The sequence below is a fragment of the Mauremys reevesii genome, linkage group 4 (genome assembly GCF_016161935.1).
Source record: "Mauremys reevesii isolate NIE-2019 linkage group 4, ASM1616193v1, whole genome shotgun sequence".
Classification (NCBI taxonomy): domain Eukaryota; kingdom Metazoa; phylum Chordata; order Testudines; family Geoemydidae; genus Mauremys; species Mauremys reevesii.
The window spans coordinates 42,143,064-42,167,219 of NC_052626.1; the positions used below are offsets into that span (position 1 = coordinate 42,143,064).

At 45.4% G+C, this 24,156-nt stretch overlaps 1 protein-coding gene across 1 annotated transcript in view; it reads right to left on the minus strand.

Annotated features, from left to right (window-relative positions):
- The window catches only part of JDP2 (Jun dimerization protein 2), a 49,164-nt gene extending 25,715 nt beyond the window's left edge, over window positions 1-23,449 (minus strand). Inside the window, exons 1-2 of the mRNA XM_039538733.1 lie at window positions 23,434-23,449; window positions 1,084-1,573 (exon numbers count right to left, since the gene is read on the minus strand). Coding sequence (XP_039394667.1) covers window positions 1,084-1,123 — 40 coding nt within the window. The 5' untranslated portion in view covers window positions 1,124-1,573; window positions 23,434-23,449. The remainder of the gene's footprint in view (window positions 1-1,083; window positions 1,574-23,433) is intronic.
- Window positions 23,450-24,156: the final 707 nt, after the last annotated feature.

A 24,156-nucleotide genomic window follows, 5' to 3' on the forward strand; every position in this document is an offset into this window, starting at 1 on the left:
CTAGATAAATTCATGGAGGTTAAGTCCATTAATGGCTATTAGCCAGGATGGGTAAGGAATGGTGTCCCTAGCCTCTGTCAGAGGGTGGAGATGGATGGCAGGAGAGAGATCACTTGATCATTATCTGTTAGGTTCACTCCCTCTGGGGACCTGGCATTGGCCACTGTCGGTAGACAGGATATTGGGCTGGATGGACCTTTGGTCTGACCCAGTATGGCAGTTCTTATGAGATCATCAGGAAGGTGCAGGTAATACATCATACCCATCCTCTAAGCAGGACAAACTGCAGAGATCATATTACACCAGTGCTCCACAAACTAGACTCGATGAGCATTCACATCCACTTTCTGGTACTGATCTTTTATTGAGACACATTAGGGTTCTCAGAATTTTTCATAATGGGTACAATGTCTCAAGTGAAAGATTGTCTCATGCACACACTCCCACATTAACTATCATCCAGCCCACATCCCTTCTCATTCACAATCACACAGATGATTTCCTGTCCTTGATCACAAAACAGCCTTGGGACAACTACAGCAATTGCTCCCTTGGAGAAGTCACATTAAGTATTTTTAGTTCCCTTTAATGTGTTTTAACAGCAGGAAACTGTAATAAGGAGCCAGCACTATGCAGATTCTCCTTAGACTTCCAGCATGTGGTCCATGGATCACATTTTCAGAACTGCTGAGAAAGGCCCATGCTATCTCAGGAATCAACACTCCTTAAATCTATCATAGCCGCTGCAATCCTTTGGCACACTATAACTCACTGAGTCTGGGGAGGGAACCAGAGGCAGAACCTTCTGAACAGCAGGTACAAGTCTCTAGACTCCTTCCCAAAGAAGACTGACAGGAGTCCAACCCTTACCCTACTCATAGTGTGCTGCTAAATTCACCTCTTCACCAAATTTGCCAGATACTCAGAGCACAATAAAACCTTGATATCTGCTCAAGAACCTAATGGCTAACTCAAAGAGTAGGATGGAGAATTAGTAGTCCCATATGGACAGAGCTCACTGTAACTAATAATCCATGTCCAGAGACCAGATACTACAGTAATAAATGCTAATTAGATAGATACCATCATCCTCATTCTTCTTTTCCTTTTGATTCCTTATCATTCACTTCTTCTTTTCATCATCCATAGAAGGGAAACAAAAGAGAAAGTCTAAAACTGTTCTTCACAAGCATCTTCATTCCCATCCTCCTCTTCTTCATCTAGAGCTCCATGAGAGATGACAGTGGCTAGGACGTTTGCCACAATTCAATCCTCAGGAACTCTTGTATTCATTATGGGCTCCATTCTTCCAGCCTCTGCAAATCATCCTATTGAAACTGATGGGAGAATCTGACTCTGTGATAGGGTTCCCCCCCGCATCACCTATTAGAAAAGATGTGGGAGGGAAACCCAATTAGAGACAAGCTCCACACCTGTGGGTAATTGAATGGTTTGTCTTCTGGACAGAGGGGATGGAATGATAAATCCATTAGCCACCTGGACCTTATATGTAGGCTGAGGACACTCACTAGAGGGGTGAACTATGATGAAGTTAGGTCTGGTTAGGTCTGTCCTGTAGAGAGGAAATAAAGCAGATTCTTGTCAGAGGATATCCTGGGACGGGGCTTCAAGAAAACAAGGAGATGGCTAGGAGCAGTTTCTGGGGTCTGTGTGCAGAGAATGCAGTGAGGGAACCCTGTGAAGAAACTGGGGGGAATGGTCAGATTAACTCAAGAGGAGCAGAAGCAGTATTTGTTTGGGGATATTTTAGTTTGACTATATAATTTGACTTTTGTAACCCTGGGAGGTCTCCAGCCATGCCACTCTTACCTTCAACCTCATCTCAGTCCTTTAGTCTACCAGTCTCTAAATCAGAGAGCCTAAAAAAGGTGTAACATCTTCCTATGCACACAACCATATTTTTCTATGTGATTGCAAAGGAAACATAAGGACAAAGAAAACTGAACATTTGCTAAAGTGTGTGATAGCTGCACAGGAGGTTGGGAACAACCAAACACAAAATATAATAAACAGATGATACCTCAACACCGTACATTTATTATTTGTGTCCACATAAGATCATGTATTTTTGTACAATGCAGAGTATATGGCAGGATAAAGGAAGTGGGTATGAAAATGAAGCAATACAATAGACACAGGAGGGAAAAAATATGAAGTACATATGGAAAGCTCTATAAATAGAGAGAAACTACAATCAGCAAAGCAGTTTTAACTGAAGACAATTTGATCCCAGTTTTGTGGAAAGGAAAAGCAGTTAAGTGGGAGTTAGTTCACCTTGTCTGCAAGGCCTTCAATAAGGGAATCAATTATTTTCACATTTGTTCATCTTCCTTAAATGTACATTTACAGAACCCTAAGCTGTGCATGTGCCAACAACAAGTGATAGTATGACTGAATTGCTGTAAACTTTGTCCTTTCTCACCCTGTTCCTTTTGACTGTCACCTTTACTTGCTACACATCTCCCATTTAGATTGTAAGCTCCCTGGAGCAGGGGCAGTGCTCTTCTATCACGGGTGTTTACACTAGCCTTTTTTGCCAAAAAATTCTCTGCATTGCTACTGCTGTTCCAACTCCACAAATGGTAGGACAACAATGTAGACAGTGCTCCTAATGGCCACTGGCATTTTAAGCACCATCTCATCTAATCCTGCTCAGAGCAGATCTACAGCCCACAGTACTTAAAATGCTGCCTATGCCAGCACTTTGCATACCCTAGGGAGATGAACTGGTGGAGATGAACTGGTGGGGCACCAGTGGAAAACATTTGGCAAAAATTGAGAGTAGACTAGACATAGATCTATTTGCAACATCTAGCACAATTCTGAGTAGTTAATTATTACTAGTACAACAAGAGTCTTGTGCACTGCAATGTCACCCCTCTTAATTACAGCTGGGTAGCACAGTGATATGTACGTAGAAATGCCTAGACAGACATGCATGCACACACATCCTATATGTGGCTTTTCATTGCTGCTCTGCACAGAGCTGATGAGGTTAATGATTTTCTCTCTGCCCACTTGGGATCAGCAGGCAGTGTGATTGCTCCATTTAGCTCAGATTCCCCAGATTGGCTCCTAGCTTCCAGACTAATTATCTAATATCTTTCTACATTAAACGGTATTTGCCATCTGTTGCCCAATCACTAAACCACCCAAATCCTCTGGAATCCAGTTCAAATGCTCCTCCTCATTTGCTCTGCCTCCAGCATTTGAAAACCTGGAGATCTTATTTCCAAAATCCTCATCCAAACAACTTATGTTTATTATGAGCAACACTGTCACTAAAACTGACCTCTGGGGGTTGCCAGTAGTTACCCTTTTCCAACAGAAATGTTTGTCACTTCCCTTTGCTTCTCACTTAAGCCAATTTTTTATTCAGTATCCTAGCCTCTTAACATCAAGCCTATTCCATGAGCTAAGGCACAGGAATGGGATTCAGGACTTTCAAAGTCTATTCCCTCCTCTGCCACTGACTTGCTGTGTGACCTTGGTCAAGCCATTTAGGTCAAAATTTTCAAACATGAGCAAAATTTTCACATTGATTTTGCAAGGTACTGAATACCCACAGCTCTCAATGACTTACACACAACAGAGGGAGTGACTGAAGCCCAGGCCACTTATTTATGAACCTAGAAATAATGAGATAATAGATCAGACCACTAGTTCACCTAGTCTGGTAACCTGTCTGAGAGCGCACAGAATGAGATGCTTTAGAGGAAGGTGCAAGAAACCTTATAATGGATAGCCAGTTATGGAACACAGAGCTCTCTCACACCAACAGAAATTGGTCCAATAATGGGTCCTCACCCACCTTGTCTCTCTAATATACTTGGAGTGACATGGCTACAACACCACTACATTCATACTTTTAATAATTTTCATTGTGTCTGTATCTCCTATTTTTTTCAGATAGGGGTGACCTGAACTAAGCACAGTGCTCCAGGTGAGGGCATACCACTGATTTATACAGTGGCATTATATTTTCTGTATTATTTTCCATCCTACTACTTATGCATCCTAACATTTTGTTTGCTTTTTGGCTGGTTCTGCACATAGAACACATCCTGGGCTGCTCCACCTTGCATTGAGGCAGTGATCCAGCACAGAGTGGCTGGACTGAGGAAGCATAAACTAACTTTGCTTGGACCCTCATATGCACAAACACATACACAAATTGCTCCAAATGCTTGGGACCTATGTTTTCTGTCTCTTAGCCAGTATTTAATCGATGACAGTACTTTACTGCTCACCTCATGGCTCCTTAGTTTCCTTAATAGACACTTGTGATGGACTCTGTCCAAGGCTTTTTGAAACTCCAAATCAATTTTGTTTCCATCTCTTTTCATTCACTATTCTACTGACACACTCAAATAATTCTAATCGATTAGAAAGGTGAAATTTTCTTTTACATCTGTCAGGGATGGTCAAAGTATACTTGCTTCTGCCTCAGAACAAGAGGCTGGACTAGATGACCTCTCAAGGTCCCTTTGAGCCCTATGTTTCTATGACAGTATGGTCATGTAGATGTTTTATAATCCTGGGTTTAATTATACTTTCAATCAATCTACCTGAGACTGAACTAAGACTCACTGGCATTCCTTGGATCACCCCTAGCACTTTTTCCCCCCCAAAGAAGTATAACATTTGCTACCTGCCTTCCACTAGTATAGTAACTGATTTTAATGAGATTGTGTATTTTCATTAGTAGCTCAAATACTTCTTTCTTCATCTCTTGCAGTATGCTAGCATGAATATCGTCTGGTCCTGGGGATTTCTGGTCCTATAATAAATCAGTTCATTCAGCGCCTCCTTTTGTGACACCTCACTATCCGACAGTGCTTCATCTCTGTTACCTGAAAAGAGTAATTCTGGGGCAGGTATCTCCCCAACATCCTCTGCTGACAAAAGCATTTAGCATCTCTGGACTGTCCTTATTCTCCTTAATTGTTCCCCTTTGCCCCTGGTAATCCAGCAGATCCACTAAATCTCTTGCAGGGTTCCTGCTTCCACTATTTTTAAAGAATGTCTTGTATGCAGTGTTGTTGGAGCTGGGTTGGTCCCAGCATATTCAAGATAGAAGGTGGGTGAGGTAATATCTTTTATCGGACCAGCTTCTGTTGGTGAGAGAGACAAGCTTTTGATCTTACACAGAGCTCTTCTTGGTGTAACCTCTTCTCTCTCACCAACACAAGCTGGTCCAATAAAAGATATTACCTCACCACCTTGTCTCTCTAAAGAATGTCTTGTTATTTGTGTCTGGTTGCTCTTAAAATTCCCTCTCAGGCTTCCTGCATCCCCTCCTATGTTTTACCCGCTGTAGTTTATTCTTCTAGTAGCTTTGCTAGGGTTAGATTTTCATTGTCTGAATGATACCTCTTTGGTTTGAATAACCTCTTGCACTTGCATTTATTCAGACTGGGGGTTTTGCCTTCCTTTGTGCTCTTTAGTAGAATGATATTAATGAAAGGGTAAGAAAAAAAAGTTTTCATTTCTTGTTCAGAACCTCTTCCCCCATAAAGCTCTTCCCACCCCCACCACCTCACTGTCACACACTTGCCCCAACACTTAGTTTTCTCACTTTTTTTTACTCTTTGCCCCTCCCCTTTACTCCCCCTCCTCCCTGGCTCAGTCTTTGAAATCCCTGCCCATAGCGACCAAAGGAAAAAACAACAACACAACGCTCCAGCCTGAGGGAGGCCAGAGCTTGGGATTCATTCCGAGAAAACTCAGAAGTCAGGGGAAAGAGAGAAATCAAAAAGGGAGGCAGGCCAGGAAGGAAGCAGGGATGTTTCAAGGGGGGAAATGAGTTAATATCTTGGGGAAACCTGCTAGGGTCAGAGACAAAACACAGCGAAGTGATGGAGGCTCCCACCTAAACATATCAGTGAGAGTTCTGCTCCCCTAGAAAAAGACTTTTCCAACCAGTAAGCCTAACAGGACCCAAAACTTTTATACATGATAGAGTGACCATACATCCCATTTTGGCAGGGACAGTCGCTTTTTTAAGCCCTGTCCCAGCCATCCTGACCTTTTTGGCAAAAGTGGGCATTTGTCCAGTTTGCTCTTGCCAGCTTGATCAGTTTGCAAGAGCAAATGGAACAAATGCCCAATTTTGTCAAAAAAAATGAGGTACGGGGGGAGGAGGGTGTAAGTGGTGATACCAGCCCTGTGCAGGGGGGAGGCAGGGCTCAGGTAGGGGGCAGAGAGGACTCGAGTGAGCCCCAGCCTGTGGGAAATATGTTCACCCTATCTAGTATGTGCATCCCTGCTCGCCCAAGCCCTGCCTGCCCCCCATGCGAGGAGGGGGGCTCTGGTGAGTGGCACGGGCCAGCCCTGTGGGGGCGGGGGAAGGAGAGGGCCAGCCCGGCACCATGTCCCATTTTCCCTTTGGTTACCCTAATACATGATGATGTAAAGAGAGGGGATCTCTGTATAGATGGTGAGAAAAAGCTGAGATCTCAGGGAAATACACAGGGCAAGGAAGGGTCAATGGCCCAGGGGAGCACACAAAGGAATCTCCCTGCCTGAGGGTGAAGGGTTAATACTCCAGGGATGGGCACTGGGGAATCCCGCTGTAAATAGGTGTGGTTTTCTTTTCAACTCTAAGTAGACATTTTCTCTCTGAACCAGTCTGGACAGGTGAGAAATCGGAAGAAGCTGGAGCCTGCACTTCCCATTCACACAAAGGGGGTGGTTAGTACAGGTTTTGTATGCAAACTCTCCAGCCTGACCACTTAACTCCATAGTGCCTGGTGTAAGGAATCCCTCCTCGTGCTCAGCATGGGGGTTCCTGGAGTGCCAGTATGTAGGTCCCTGTTAATGTAAAACCACAGGTTAAGGGGGCAGCAGGAGACAACTTAGTAAGTTACTCATTACAAAAAGGGTAACTTCAGTATGCTTGAAAATGAGGGAGTACAACACCAGAGCTAGATATAGGGTGTGTCTGCAGTACAGTGGCACAGTTACAGCACTGTGACTGCAGCCGTGCTGCTGTAGTGTAGATGGTTCTTACATCAGCAGAAGGGGCGTTTCTATTGGGGTAGTTAATCCACCTCTCCAAGAATTTCCTCAGTTGACCTAGGCTGCATCTACAATGGCAGTTAGATCAACCTAACGACATCGCACAAGGCATGACATTTTTCACAGTCTTGAACAATGTAGGTAGGTCAACCCAACTTTTAGATGTAAACAGCAGTTCTCAACCATGGGTCCTAAGGCCCCTGGCGGGGGCGCATGAGCAGGATTCGGGGATCCGCCAAAATAAACCAGAGAACAGGGCTAGCGTTAGACTCACTTGGGCCCAGAGTAAAAAGCCGAAGCCCGAGCCCCACCGCCTGGGACTGATGCCGAAGCTGAACAACTCAGCTTTGCAGGGCCCCCTGTGGCATGGGGCCCCAGGGCAATTGCCCTGCTGGCTACCCCCTAACGCCAGCCCTGGCTTTTAATCTACTGGATATGCAGAAAAACAGTTGTTGTGGCACAGGTGGAATGTGGAATTTTTTTATATCATGTTGGGGGAGCCTCAGAAAGACAAAGGTTGAGAATCCCTGAACTAGGCAATAGTGTGAGCAGCACAGTGCATCCTCCCTGCCACAGCTCAGCTCAGGCACTTCAAGCCCACCTCTGTCCCCAACTACGGATCCACCCATGCACCTCAATCCAACCTCCACTCGCCCAGCTCCGTCCTTTCACCTCAATCCCAAATTAAAGGAGTTTTACCCCTTTCCATAATCCAATTTTACCATTTTTCTATGAACTCGCAACAAACTATTCCCATAGATGAACTAAAGGGAACCTGCTTTTAATCCACTTTTCCATTTCTGGGTTTTAATCATAAAGGAGAATTGTCTAGTTTATTGGCTATGCTTGTGAAGGCCTCTCACGCTCTATTCAATGGCATTTCTTGGTTTGTCTGGCTGCATGTAATGCAAAAACTTTTGAATGCTTCATACAATCAATTCCAAAATTTCAGGGAATGTTCTAATCATCAGTTGGTAGAACCCTGTTGATTTGGGGGGAAATGGGGAAACCAAAAAGTGGGAAACAGCCACATGAAGCCTCTGCCAGCTCTCAAGCAAAACCACAGCCATTGTCTATAGACTGATGGATGGCACCCATTAATGCCTTCCAGCATAACCAATGCCATCTCATCGCTGCTCATCCTCCCAATACGTTAGCATGTTGACACCCTGAATGACTTATCACTCAGAGGGAATACTAGTAGGGGGTGGATGTGCACACAGCCCCTGACATGGGGGGAGAATGTGGGACCCTGGTGTGGGGGGAGGGGAAAAAGGGAGGCACATACAGCCTCTAGCATGGGGGAAAAGGTGAGAATTGGGGTCAAGACAGAGTCCCTACCGTGGGGGGAGCCCTGAGGGGAGCGTGGTTGGGGGAACCTACTATGGGACAAGGGGAGAATAGAAGGCACACAGAAACCCTGGCAGGGGATAGGAGGGTAGCCCACAGGGAGCTTGGGGGGGGAATGGAGGGATGTGAGGTAAGGGGTCCCTGCTGTATGCAGGGAGCTCAGCCTAAATGAGCTACAATGTGGCAATCCCCCAAGAAAAGCAAATTTCAAAACTTATTTTTAACTGTAGTTTTCTGGATAGTTAAGGCATTCAGATGTCCCAGATGGGTACAGTCTACAAACCTAAACAGAACAGAACAGACTAGCATAGAGCAGAACAACCTGTAGGAACCAAAAACTGAAATCTGTAGGCAAATCAGATCCATCTTTAAATTTGGAAGGTCCAATTCCCCCAAGCCACTTCTGGTCCCCCTCTATCCTTTGTTCTACCAAGCCCCTACAGCTCTTTATTCACCCAAGAGCCTACTAGTCCCTGTGTGCTTACCAAGCCCTCTCCACCACCAGTTCTTCTGAACACAAATTCTAGGGAAAGATCATCTGCAGGAAGCGGCAGATTCCATCTGGTTCCCTGACAGCCTAGGCTGTACATGGCATGACTGCAGCCAAACTGGCCCCAACTAGCAGGGTTCCAGTCTAGGAGATTTGTAGGCCAGGGACCACATGGTGGCTGCATGGATCAGGAGAAACATGTTGTCACAGGTTCAACATGTGAAACAATAAAATAACCCAGCAGAAGCCTGAGGGTTTTTGAAGAGACAGGGCGGAGGAGACACAGGCAACAGGGATTGAGGAGTAAAGCCTCCCCATCCCCTCAGCACTCAAATACACCAATGAGGACAACAAGAAATGGTGCTGGCGTGGGGGAGAGGGCGTGGGGCCATGTAATTTGGTAACCTGTGATTCTTCTAGTTTTGATCGATTTCAATGTATAAGCTACCAAAGTAGTAACATCAGCCATAGCCTAACCCAACAGACATGTATCTTAAATCGTTAGAAAGATACCGTCCAGAGATACTGGTGCTGAATCGTGGATCCCTGTTCTCCAATGAGATAGTAGGATAAGGGAAATGCAATATAATAGATGGATAGAACCACCTGCTTCTCTTGCCTTATCCTGCAGTGAAGTCATAGGCTACACTTGGGATATAACACCCATTATTTCCAAAACAGATTACAATGTCAAACACAGGACAAGGAGGTGCAGTGGGCTGGAGGCTGAGAAGGAGAAAGTCAAGCCCACAATCAGCTACAGTAACAACAAAGAGGATCCCAAAGACTCCTGGTGGAGGGAACTGGTTTCCTATGCCAACATCCTAGGGCTTTCCCTCATGCCTCCCTCCACAGGAGAGCCCCCTTGAAAGCTGCTTCCTGAGGACACTACAGCCATTGGATGTGCTGCTGACCACAGTGATATCATTCCCAGTTGTGTGGGTAGCCATCGTAACAGGGGGAAGGGAGGCAGCAGTAGGTACCAGACTCTATTCCAGCCTAATGGGTGTATTTATACAGGCTCAAGGTGAAGGGGTCAGGTACGCCAGCCATAGCAACAGGGGGTTTAAGATGAGGAAAGGGACACTGTAAAAATGGGCCCTTGCTACCACCTACACGTGCTCCCTACATCCCCCTCAGTTCCGACCCAGCAAGGCTTTTCTATCCTGTGGAGCCCTTCTAGCTGCAGAAAACCCATCCTGGATTCCACTCTGCCTCATGCATCAGCAACAAAAGGGCCAGCTCACTTCCAACTGTGGGAACTTTATGGAATCTGAGGACCTGTGATGCTGAGAAGGCTCAGCCGGATGGGTTCACAATGCCAGCACTAGAGCCACTAGGGCTTGGGCTTGAGCTAGAAAATGAGCATGTTTCTGTTTTTAAACCTCCCTATTTAATCATCTTGAATATCAAAGATAACAACAATCACCAGCCATTCACTGCCCCTCCACCCAGACTTACCAGAGACTCCACTTGAGATTCAGGGATAACTAATGCTTTGACTGAATTTTTAAAAGGACAAAGGCAAATGTAACTTACCCCACATAATTCATTATATGTGTGTAAGCCACGTGAAGCACTCAGCACCTAGGTGAAAGGATAGAAGAGACCAGCCAGGGAGCTGAGGTTTTATCCACACAGATCCGTCCCACATGAGATAAGTGGGGGATAAGAACCAGATGAGGCCATTATCCAGTAAACAAACATTTTGCACATAAAGATCAGCAAGACTTGGCCTTACTAGAAACCTAACACAGCATAGCAAATCCTTGCAACCAGCCAGAAAACTCAACTCAGACACTTCTTACCAAGGCACCATCTATTTTCCTGGTCTTAGCCTTCCTTTGTTGGTGATTTATTCAGAGGCGTTGCAGTTTGAAGGTGACTTACTAAAGAAAGATCCTTCAGGAAGTATGAGACAGTGGGTTTGGGTTCACAGAGCCTTAACATTCATTTGGGGCTGCGTGGGGGAGAAAGGCCTGTGCAGATTAGAACCAATTGTGTAGGTACCAGGTTAGGAGGGCTTTAAACTAGGAAGACAGAGCTGTGACACAGTTAAAGGACAGAAACCAGAAAGATATGAGCCGAGTATCAGGGAAGTCATTATTAATGGGAGGATTGACACAGCATAGGCACAACCACTGCAGGGGGTGGAGCGGGGGTGTTCATGTCCTCTACAACCATTTAGCGTCTTAGCCATGTCCTTTTTGGTACAGCTGTGGGACTCCAGCTCCCACCCCAGGTTTTGGTGTGTTTTTTTTAATGTGGTTGCACATCTGGAATACAAGGCTCCAAACTGCCACATAAGGGTCAAATTCCAGATTGAAGTGGGGGATATGGAGGTGGACAAAGGAGAAAGAACAAAATTGCAGAAGCACATAAAGTAAAACAAAACTGTAGCCATCTTTATGGCATGAATAGGAGTTGACAGGAGGAACTGAGGGTTTCATGCATGAACAACACTGATTTGGGTGCATCACAGAGACCTAGTGAGATAATAAACTACAGAAGGGCATGAGCAGGTCAGGAGCAGGAGATAAAGGGGAATGGAGCTGGGTTAGTTATCAGGGATATAACACATGCTCAGAGGGGCAGATGGGCATGAGAGATATGCATGGTGAATATCTCTGGGTTAAACCCAAGGGAGAAAAGAAGAGAGGGAAGTCGGCAGCAGGGGAGAGTGGATGCTATAGACCCCAAAGCAGGAAGAGGAGACAGAAGAGAGGTTCCTAAACAGTTGGTAAGTGTTGCAATCACAGGAAATGGGAGTCACATGGACTGTTACGTCCCAGGTATCTGTTTAAGGGCGTAGCACTGGGAACAAGAAGATCTAGGATCACAAGATTTGCTGCGTGACCTTGGGCAAGTCTCTGTGTCTAAGTTCCCTAAGTGTAAAATAGGGTAATCGGACCTCCCAGGAGCAGTGTGAGCATAGGTCTGTCTTATATGGCCCCTGTTATTATAGCAGCTGAGCACCTCACAGTCTTTAATGTGTTTATCCTCCCAACCCACCAGTGAAGTAGGGTAGTACTATTAGCCGCATAATTACTCCTCAGGCACAGGAAGGCTAAGTGACTTGCCCAGCATCACACAGGAAATCTGTGGCAGAGCTGGGACTTGCACCCAGGTCTCCCACATCCTACTTTAGTGTCTTAAACCATTGGGCCATCCTTCCTCTTCATCTTCCCTCACTACATTAATATATGTGAGGTGCCTAGATACTACCCTTCAGGCAGGGCCGGCTCCAGGGTTTTTGCCGCCCCAAGCAGCAAAAAAAAGAAAAAGCCATGATCACGATCGGTGGCAGCTCTACCGCGCTGCTTTCTTCTTCGGCGGCACTTCGGTGGCGGGTCCTTCACTCGGAGAGGGACTGAGGGACCTGCCGCCAAGAGCCCGACTTGCCGCCCCTTCCCCTTGGCCGCCCCAAGCACCTGCTTGCTGGGCTGGTGCCTGGAGCCGCCCCTGCCTCCATGCCAAAGAGCAGAATACCACAGCAGGGCAGAAAACCATCCCAATGCAAAGGGTAAGTAGAAGTAACAAAGGGATAAAGAAGCGGCCCCAGGAGATTTTTAAACACCTGAAAGTGAAATGGGGATCAAATTTAAAAACAGGCAAAGGAGACATGTCAGATGCTGTGTACAGGAGGATGGTGCAAACTAACAGGCAAAGGCTCCAACCATCCTGCTGACTTGCTGCAGAAGGGAACAAAAGAAACAGGAGAAGCCACAGGATGACAAAGGAAAGTGAGGGGCTGCTACTGCCCAGGGAGGGGAGAAGGCTATTTTGCTTCATGCTTCATTAAAAAGAGCCTTTAGTAACAAAAGTTTCAATGCAAGAATAGTTAATGAGGTCAGGGAGAGATTCCCAAGGCAGAAGCAGGATGGGACAGGTGAAAGATCCCATAATGTGTGTTCACACTAGCAATTCTTGCTAGTCAGTGAGGAGAGCAGGGGGTGACCCTGCAGAAAAGCAAGCATAAGTTAAACGATAGGGAAGACTTTACCACTATCAGAACAGTTTGACAATGAAACAAGATGGTAGGTAAGGAAGAGAATCACCATCACTGGAGAGAATTGAAAGGGCTGTCTACACTAGAGAGTATTAACTCTAGTTAACTGACTTTCAGTTAAACTGAGTTAGCCAACACGTCTGTACAAGCTAGTCTGGACAGTTCAAACATTTGTGCCCCGGAACAGATGTTTGTGGAGTATCCAGACTAGCATGTACAAATGTGTTGGCTCATTCAATGTAATTGGCAACCAATTCCAGTTAAAAAGATTCCAGTGCACACGTATCCAAAGTGAGACTGGATGCTCCACTAAATCAAACCTAGCTCAGTACAGGGAGATGGACTACTTGACCCACTAAAGCAGGGGTAGGCAACTATGGCACATATGCCGAAGGCAGCACGCGAGCTGATTTTCAGTGGCACTCACAGTGCCCGGGTCCTGGCCACCGGTTTGGGGGGCTCTGCATTTTAATTTAACTTTAAATGAAGCTTCTTAAACATTTTTAAAACCTTATTTACTTTACATACAACAATAGTTTAGTTATATATTATAGACTTATAGAAATAGACCTTCTAAAAATGTTAAAATGTATTACTGGCACGCGAAACCTTAAATCAGAGTGAATAAATGAAGACTCGGCACAGCACTTCTGAAAGGTTGCCGACCCCTGCACTAAAGGTTCCTTCAAAGACAAATTATTTTATGGTCCCACCACCATGAAATGCTGCAAGACTCTGCCCTTCTCATTGCTAGCTTCAGTCTTTTAGGCAAACACCCAATCCTATATCTTCCTCAATGCACCCTCTAACTCCTCAATTGCCCGCACATGCTGCCTGTCCTGACCCTGCCAGCTCCTGACTACACCAAAATTTCCTACTAATGGACACTTCAAAGGTGCAAGGCTTTCTTTCAGGTGGCAAGTCAGCTGTCTCATTTTTATTTGTATTACAATAGTGACTAATAAGCCCAAACAAGGATCAGGGGCTTATTGTGATAAATGCTGTACAGACAAGTAACAAAGATGACAGTCCCTGCCACAGACAGTTCACAATCTACATAATATCATTGAATCATAGAAATGTAGGGCTGGAAGGGACCTCCAGATGTCACCCAAGTCCAGCCCTCTGCGCTGAGGCAGGACCAAGGAAACCTAGACCATCACTGACAGGTGTTGGTCCAACCTGTTCTTTAAAACCTCCAGTGATGGGATTCCACAATCTCCCCTGGAAGCCTATTCCAGAGTATAACTACCCTTGTAATTAGAAAGTTTTTCCTAACGCCTAACCTAAATCTCCCTTGCTGCAGATTAAGACCATTACTTCTTGTCCTACATTCTGTGGAAATGGAGAACAACTGATCACTGTCCTCTTTATGGCACCCCTTAACATATTTGCAGACTGTTATCAGCTCCCCCATCAGTCTTCTTTTCTCAAGACTAAACATGTCAAGTTTTTTTAACCTTTCCTCATAGGTCAGGTTTTCTAAAACCTTTTATCATTTCTGTTGCCCTCCTCTGGACTCCTCCAATTTGTCCACATCTTTCTTAAAGTGTGGGACCCAGAACTGGACACAGTACTGCAGCTGAGGCCTCACTAGTGCCGAGTAGAGTTGGACAATTACCTCCCATGTCTTACATGACACTCCAGAATGATATTAGCCTTTTTTGAAACTGTATCACATTGTTGACCCATATTCAATTTGTGATACACCATAGCTCCCAGATCCTTTTCCGCAATACTACCAGCTAGCCAGTTATTCCCCATTTTGTAGTTGTGGATTTGATTTTTCCTTTTTAAGTGAAGTACTTTGCACTTACATTTACTGAATTTCATCTTTTGATTTTGGACCAATTCTCCAAGTTGTCAGAGTCGTTTGGAATTTTAATTCTGTCCTCCAAAGGGCTTGCAACCCCTCCCAACTTGGTGTCATCTGCAAATTTTTTAAGCACACTCTCCACTCCATCATCCAAGTTATTAATGAAAATACTGAATAGTACTGGACTCAGGACTGATCCCTGTGGGACCCCCACTAGATACCTCCTCCCAGTTTGACAAACCATTGAAAACTAGTCTTTGAGTACAGTCTTTCAACTAGTTGTGCACCCACCTTATAGTAAATTAATCTAGACCACAGTCCCCTAATTTGATTATGAGACTGTCACGTGGGACTGTACCAAAAGCCTTACTATAATCAAGGTATATCACATCTACTGCTTCTCCCATATCCACTAGGCAGTGACCCTGTCAAAGAAGGAAATTGGGTTGGTTTGGCATGATTTGTCTTTTAAAATTCATGCTGGCTAGTCCTTATATCCCTATTAACCTCCAGGTGCTTACACATTGATTGTTTAATAATTTGTTCCTGTATCTTTCCAGGTATCAAAGTGAGGCTCACAGGTCTATAATTCCCTGGGTCCTCTTTGTTCCCCTTTTTAAAGACGCACTATGTTTACCTTCCTCCAGTCATCTAGGACCTCCCCCATCCTCCATGAGTTCTCAAAGATTCTAACAGTTCTGAGATTTCTTCAGCTAGTTCCTTAAGTACCATAGGATGAATTTCATAAAGCCCTGCCAACTTGAATACTTCTAATTTATCTAGATATTCTTTAACCTGTTCTTTCCCTATTTTGGCTTGTGTTACTTCCCCCTTGTTGATATTAATTGTGTTAAGTACCTAGTCAACACCATTAACCTTTATCGTGAAAGATTGAAGCAAAATAGGCATTAAACACCTCAGCTGTCTTGATGTCCTCAGTTATTAGTTCTTGCTAGATGTAACTTATTTCATCCCTTAGTCTTTCTGATTGTTTCTACGTGCTTGTGTCCTTCTTTTGAATTCCTAAGCAATTCATGCACGTTTTCACTTTTTGTAGGATTCCTTTTTGATTTTCACATCATTAAAGAGCTCCTGGCGCAGCCATCTTTAATATTCTTTTCATCTTTCCTTTGCATCAGATAGTTTGCAGTTGTGCCTTTAATACTGTCTCTTTGAGAAACTGCCAGCTCTCAACTCCTTTTCCCCTTAGATTTTCTGACCTTACCTACTAGTTCTCCGAGTCTGTTAAAGGCTCAGAGAACATGTCAGACAGGAGGGCGAAATAGATAAATGGGCAGGGATGTAGTGGAAACAGTGTAGCAGAGAAGCAGAACTCTACTAATTCCAAGACTGATACACAAAGCAGCTGTAATATGTCCCAAACTGCATCAACTCTAGTGCTTTCAATTAAGGGGTCAGATGTGCTCACTGATGCACAGTGTGGGCAAGTCCACAGAGCCCCTGATCTTTGGATATATACCCAGTGTGCCCTCAAGCACCTGAGGCGTTAACATCCTCAAGTAAATGCTTCCATCACATGAACCAAAGCACCTCTTTTTCTTCCCCACATTTTTTGTTGAGCAGTTAATGAAAGGAAGGGAAAAAAAACCTGCTATTTGTTTTGCCCCTGCCAGAACTGCGAAGGGAGCTCTTCGAGTTGGACAGTGCAGTCACTGTGGCATCTCAGCAGTGAGGGAGGTGAACCGAGAGCTGAGAGGTGAAGGTCCCTGTTTAACAGCTTTCCGTTTGTTTACCAAAAAAATATTGTTCCATCATAAAAATTCCCAAAATAGTTCCCTTCTTGACAGACGGACTGGCAGTTGCCCAGCTCTGCAGGATCCTGCTAAATGAAAGGAAATAAAAAAAGCTAATCTGGTACCAGCGCCCAGTGCCTTCGGCTCAGGAATCTGCAGCTTCTCAGGTTTTAGCTCTCAGATCAGATGCTGCATGGGTTAAGAACACCAGTCCCAGAGCTAGGGGCGAGGCAAAATGATCACACATGACTTTTGCATGGGGTGCTGCCCACACTAGTGAGGAAGGCAGCAACTGCATGGTCATGGGTGACCAGCCTTTGATTTATTTTTAGACAAAGATTTTTCCCTCTGGCTGGCAGAAGAGGGGCTTCCTTTGAGCCTTGTGGAGCTCCAAGAGCCTTTTAGAAGACAATAAAATATAGATTCCTGAGAGGAGTTCTACTGGGCAGCCTGCATCTGTCTTCATTGTTAATACAGACATGAAGCCTGTACAGTCTTTATTTCCCAGCCAGCTGCTTTAGTGTTGATGTGATCAACCACGACCCGTTGGCTGATGCATCATGCAGCCTTCCCTGCCAGATTAGAGATGAAGGTGGCTGCAACTGGCTCTATTTTAGGGGAATTAGTCAACCTGGCAAACGGCCAGTGTGGCCCTTGGCTGGCCAATATGTGGGCTCCCTGTATTACAGTCACTGTTACAACCCCGAGAATGTTTTACCATGACAAGTACAATTTCATAGATCACATATTTTACAGGTTTTTTATTAAGAGTAAGTGGAAGTGTATTAACCACCACAGAGTCATCACAATTGGTCACTCTCTGCTGAGCAAAATGTCATCACAAAGCACAATGGACTGTCCACAGAAAACAAGGGATGCAATGCATGGTGATTCACAGCGCAAGGAGTCATCGCACCCAGATCAGATAGTGCAGAAATAGCAGCCTCTGTGGAAAGAACCTAAACCCACCAAATCACAGACATCTTCACAGCTGCAGCATGAGATTCTCTTCCTCTAGCATTCTTCCCAGGGCAAGTCTTTTCTAGGGAAAATCTGCACTCTAGAGCAGCCCTGGCCTCATGGGACTCCCCATTCATTCAACAGTCATTTTGTTATTATATAAAGACACCAGGAGTGGAAGCTGCTTTAGTATTGAGTAAACTGCAATGATGGTAAAGAAATGGGGGAGGAACATGAAGGACGACCCCATTTTCCAGCATGGGCACATTAACAGGAGGTCCACATCCTGCAGTGGGATGCTCAGGCTGGCTTTCAAGTGCCTAATGAGCCTCTGAATGTTGCAGACCAGGATTTCGGTGACCTAAAAAGGTGCATACTATGTAAAATTGCACTTGAAGTGTCATCTGTTCATTCAGTTCCAGAGATTCTTGACAAAGACGTCCCATGAACTGATCCCTTCACAGCAGCAGTAGAAGCTACACATATCTAGAGAAAGCTGCTGGGCATAGGCTTCTACTGCCCCATGGTGAAAAAGGCTAAGGAGGGCTTGTAACCAGAGGAAGCCAAAGTCAGCAGAATGCAAGTGGTGAAGTGGAGCAGCAGACACTTGCAGGAGCAGATTAGGTCCTCCATTAACTTGCTCTGGCTGACATCACAGATCTCATCTTGCTGTATTATCACTTCCCCATTGATTTCAAGGCCCAATATCATGCAACCCCTACATCTTAGACCTAGGCTCCATTTGTATTCCCCATGCACTCTCTGTTCCACCAATGATGCCAGCCTCCATACTTATCCCACAGGTTTCTCCATGCCTCCTTCCATGCTACCCCTTATACTTGCAACATTCTTCAGACATGTTCATCAAGATACTTCCCTCGCCTTATTAAAACCCCTTCCTCAAGCTCCCTCCTGCTATGACACCAAAGAAACATGAAGAGGGAGGAAAGGTAACAAAAAGCCAAAAATAGTTAACATGCTGCCTTGAGCTGGGACACAAGGGGACCTCTCTCATTCCCCCCAGTCCTTCTTCTCCTTTCCCCCTATGTTTGCCTATCTTTGTCCCTCTCTGTGTCAAACAGAATTTAGAATGAAGGTTCTGTGGGGCAGAGACCAAACAGGGGATCCACATAGACAGCTGAAAATCCTACCCTCATCCTTACAATCGCCACAGGGTTTCCCTTCTGCCATGGCCAATCGCCCAGGATGAGTGGAGTTCAGTGGATCTGGGTTGGGGACTTGCAAAACAGCTGCAGTTGTTCAATCTGTGCTGGTCTCCTCAGATCCTGAATCACCAGTTCCCTCTCTCCCTGATCAGACAAGTTGCATTCAGGGCACACTCAATCCTCCGTCACCCTCTCATTCATATTTTCCCTCTGATCTTATGACTTCCCATTAGAATGAGATAATCATCAATTGAACTAGTGGGCCGGGCCAGGACATACCCAGGATGTCTGATGCTGGGGTAGCTGTCAATCAGTGCTCAGGTAGAGATTCTCACTCAGAACCAGCTCTGGAGCTGGGGATGGGGACTGTTGTGAAGCTCTCTGGCTTCTTTTAAAGAACCTCACAGAGACAGGACAGGAATTAAACATACATGATCACTGCATGTAGGACAGAAGAATCCCATGCACTGCTACAGGCTGGGGACCGACTGGCTAAGCAGCAGTTCTGCAGAAAAGGACCTGGGGGTTACAGTGGACGAGAAGCTGGATATGAGTCAGTAGTGTGCCTTTGTTGCCAAGAAGGCTCATGGCATATTGGGCTGCATTAGTAGAAGCATTGCCAGCAGATCGAGGGAAGTGATTATTCCCCTCTATTCAACCCTGTTGAGGCTACATCTGGAGTACTGCATCCAGTTTTGGGGCCACCACTACAGAAAAGATGTGGACAAATTGGAGATAGTCCAGCAGAGGGCAACGAAAATGATCAGCGGAGAGACTGAGGGAACTGGGCTTATTTAGTCTGCAGAAGAGAAGAGTGTGGAGGGATTTGATAGCAGCCTTCAACCACCTGTAGGAGAACACTTCAACCTCCCTGGCCACACAATAGCAGATCTTAAGGTGGCCATCCTCCAGCAAAAAAACATTAGGACCAGACTTCTAAGAGAAACTGCTGAGCTTCAGTTCATTTGCAAATTTGACACCATCAGTTTAGGATTAAACAAAGACTGTGAATGGCTTGCCAACTACAGAACCAGTTTCTCCTCCCTTGGTTTTCACACTTCAACTGCTAGAACAGGGCCTCATCCTCCCTGATTGATCTAACCTCGTTATCTCTAGCTTGCTTCTTGCTTACTTATATTTACCTGCCCCTGGAAATTTCCACTCTTGCATCCGACAAAGTGGGCATTCACCCACGAAAGCTCATGCTGCAAAACGTCTGCTAGTCTATAAGGTGCCACAGGATTCTTTGCTGCTTTTACAGAACCAGACTAACACGGCTACCTCTCTGATACTTGATACCTGAAGAGGGGTTCCAAAGAGGATGGAACTAGGCTGTTCTCAATGGTGGCAGATGACAGAACAGAAGGAGCAATGGTCTCAAGATGCAGTGGAGGAGGTCTAAGTTGGATATTAGGAAACACTATTTCACTAGGAAGGTGGTGAAGCACTGGAATGGGTTACCAAGGGAGGTGGTGGAATCTCCATCCTTAGAGGTTTTTAAGGCCCAGCTTGACAAAGCCCTGGCTGGGATGATTTAGTTGGTGTTGGTCCTGCTTTGGGCAGGGGGTTGGACTGGATGGCCTCCTGAGATCTCTTCTAACCCTAATCTTCTATGATTCTAAGAGGTAGTGATGAGTCATAGCAACAGTATGAGATATGAAGGTTGGTTGGAGAAGGCAGGTGCCAAGCTGTTCCCCTGGGCCACAGATTCCAATTGTTTCCCACACACCCGCTGCTGTGTCCTTTACATCCTCCCCTGCCTGCCTCATGGCCTAGCAGTTTAACTCGCTGCAGGCTGAGATCTCAGATGGGCTTGGGACTCAAACATAAAGCAGACAGTTCCTGTTTTACTCTGAGCAATCCCCGCCGGCTGGCGTGATGCCACCACGGGGCTGGAGCCTGTGGGGACAGGGAGCAAGGAGAGCCAGGTTTCACTTCCCACAGTCTGGCATATCATTGACACATTCCTGCTCACAGAGCTCACTCTCAAGTCCAGGTTAGTCGGGGACCATTCCACAAGAAGTGCTAATTCGTCCTGGGCTTCAGTGGACTCGAGCCCTGCCCCAGAGGGAGGCCTCTCCTGGGCACCTGGAGGAGCTGCCACTCACACGCTCTGCGGCCATTCTTTAGTGGGAAATCTATTTATTCTTAATGCTCTCTCATGCATTTTTACACAGCCCCTATCACAGTGATACCAAAGGGTTAAGGAAGAGAGAGCGTGGCAACTATGGTATGATCGTGTAATAAACCAGCTCAAGGGTCTTGGAGATCCGCTCCCATCAAATACAGTCAAAACTGACACCATAAGACACTCACCTCCTGCAGCTGAGCAGCCTCAGCCAAGAGGCCTGGGAGGCAAATTCATCTCCCAGCCCAAGGGACTTAACTGACTCAGCCTAGATTTCATTACAGCAGGGAGGTAATTAGAACTCACTTGCATGTCGCAGCTTCTCCAGTCCAACCCCCAGGTCCAATCCTCAGTTAGAATCAGAAAAACCCATTAGCTCCCATCTGGTCCATTGCTCTAGTTTGTACTTGTTCTCTCTATTATACAGCCCTGGCACTGTGTCAAGTCTAGTTTTATGTTATTGGTTATTATTAATTATAATTATTAATTATTGCTATGAACGTCTTGACAGATACTGGGCTCCCATCCCCTAGGAGATAATCCCACAGTCCCATACCTCTTATTTGCAGAAAGCTTGTTCTTCTTCACTTTAAATCCTCTCTTTTATTAATGTCATTCCATTACTCATACTCACACCTCATGCTCCACCCTAAATAACCCCATAGCCCCCTCTTGCAGTTATTTGCAGGTTTCCTTGGTTATCATTTAGCCAAGACTCAGATCTAATCTCTCTCTCCATTACAGAACACAATATTCTGTGTGAGACTGTACCAGAGTTGTATAGACAGGGATTGTCACTTCCCTTCTCTGGACTACTCTGCAAAATCCTAGTGGCCTTTTCTGCAGCCGTAACACAGTGCAGACTCCTGTCTAGTTTACTGTCTACCATCCTTAGATGTTTAAAAAAAGTAGTGAGGGATTTTAGAAAGTTAATTTCAATGGGCTACTTTTTTTTATCTCCTCAGGGACAGTATTATACTAACTAGCACAGCGCTGCTAATAGGCTGGAGTATAAACATCACATCCACTCTCCTCCCCCACCTCCGGATGGTATCTACATCCATGTGTCTACATCAGACAAGGTGAGCCCAGGATCTATGGAGGGCTGAAGACTGTATGTGAAGGTCTGTGGTCTGTCTTGCTGATGTTTGTGGGGCCCGGAGGACAACATGCCATGGAACATCCAGGAAAGTGGCTTGTAGTCATCATAGGTTTCAGAGTAGCAGCCGTGTTACTCTGTATCTGCAAAAAGAACGAGGAGTACTTGTGGCACCTTAAAGACTAACAAATGTATTTGAGCATAAGCTTTCGTGGGCTACAGCCCACTTCATCAGATGCATAGAATGGAACATATAGGAATGATATATATATACACATACAGAGAACATGAAAAGGTGGGAGTTGCCCTACCAACTCTAAGAGGCTAATTAATTAAGAGAAACATTTTTTGTAGTGATAATCAAGATAGCCCATTTCAGACAGTTTGACAAGGAGGTGTGAGGATACTTAACATGGGGAAATAGATTCAATGTGTGTAATGGCTCAGCCATTCCCAGTCTCTATTCAAGCCTAAATTGATGGTATCTAGTTTGCATATTAATTCAAGTTCAGCAGTTTCTCGTTGAGCAGTAGCCCACAAAAGCTTATGCTCAAATGCATTTGTTAGTCTCTAAGATGCCACAAGGACTCCTGTTCTTTTTGTAGTCATGATAGGTGCTGGAACTAGGGGTGCTGCCACACCCCCTGGCTTGAAGTGGTTTCCATCATATACAGAGTTTATAGTTTGGTTCAATGGGTCTCAGTACCCCCACTACACAAATTGTTCCCTGGTAGTCATTGGTTCCCAGATTGCCTTAGTGAGGTTATGGAACATTCCCCATTTAACAGGGATGAGAATAGGAGACCAGGTCAGGGCTAACAGGGTTGCTGCCTCCAGAGCACCCTCTGGTGGTATGGGGTGGGCCTACAGTTTCCCCTCAGCAACTTGGCCCTCCTGCTAAGTCATTAACAAGAACCCACCCCTTCCGGGTTATACAAATCCAAATCCAAACACAAAACAGAGTCTTTGCCCAAGCCTCAAATTGGGCCCAGCTCCTCCTTCCTAGGGCTACCACCTTTGAAATGCAAAAAATGTCCCCCACACAAGGCAAGCCCGCTGCAACCCCAACACTCAACCATAAGGCAGTCCGCACCCCCCCTTCAACAGCCACTTATATCTAGAGAGAGAACACATATTGCTAAGATTGAGAACATCATTTTCTTATCTTGGTCATGTTTCTCCAAACTGCTTTGTTTGTGTCCGTCTTCACTGAGATTATTTTTTCCCAAACAGCATTAATTCTATCATTTAAACTACATGCTTGAATGTGAATGTTTTGGAACATTATACATAAAGAAAATCCATTGAGTCTATTTCTTGAATTTGTATTTGCTATTTGATTTTGCCAATTCCAGCAATTTCTATTTTTAGCAGCAACATCATAGCATCTTTAGCTGGACACAGAAATGTTTAATATTAGATATCCCAGTGTATTGTGATAATAATGCAAACCTTTAGCTCCACGTTAAAAAAAAAAAGGCAGATTAAATTATTTTTCTGGCAACTGGCAAATCCACAAAAAAACCCAGCCAGGCTGGTCAAAGACCAGCCAGGTGGTAACACTACTCCTTCCTCAGCGGTCGGTCTTCACTCCTCTGACTCAAGCACTCCTCTACTTACCCTTTGCACTCATCTTTTGCCCTTCCTGGGCTCCTTTCCACACCTCCCCTCAGCCTCATCCCCAGGCCTTCCTGCCTGGAGTCTTCCACTGGCCTCTGTGTCCCTTGTGCTCACCTCTAGCTCTTCACAGCCTTTTGCTTTGCTCTCCAACCAGCCCTCCACTACTGGCCTTCCACGTTCCTTCCTCTTAAATCCAACCCTGCACAGGTGTAGCAGGGCACAGCTGATTGAACAGGGCTGATTGGCCAAGGCCTCTTGGCTCTTAAAGGGGCAGGCCACCCTGTTACAGGAACCATGTCAAACTCGGAATAATATCCCTCCCCATCACAGATGTTGGGCGGGGGGGGGGAGGAGGATGGAAGGATCAGCCAACATTTCCAAGTACAGTCTGGGGAGCTGAGCAGGAATTCTAGGCAGAGCCAGCAACCTGTTAAAAGAGAATGTGCACCTCTCCAAAGCAAACTAAGGTGCATTGTTTTTACTTGTTCTCAGCAAGGCACACCAGCCCTCGGTTACTGCAGCAGAAAGCGCTACATTCTAGCTGAGAAAAATCAAGGCAATAATCACTTGGTTCAAATGTTCACTTGGTGATGTCACTGTTTACACTGCTAGTGCCATGAAGTATTGAACATTTATTCCAGATTAACTGGTTCCTATTTTGAACGTGTTCATCTCTTCCCTAGGATCCTGTGACAGAAGATGGACCATGTCAGCAAAACAACG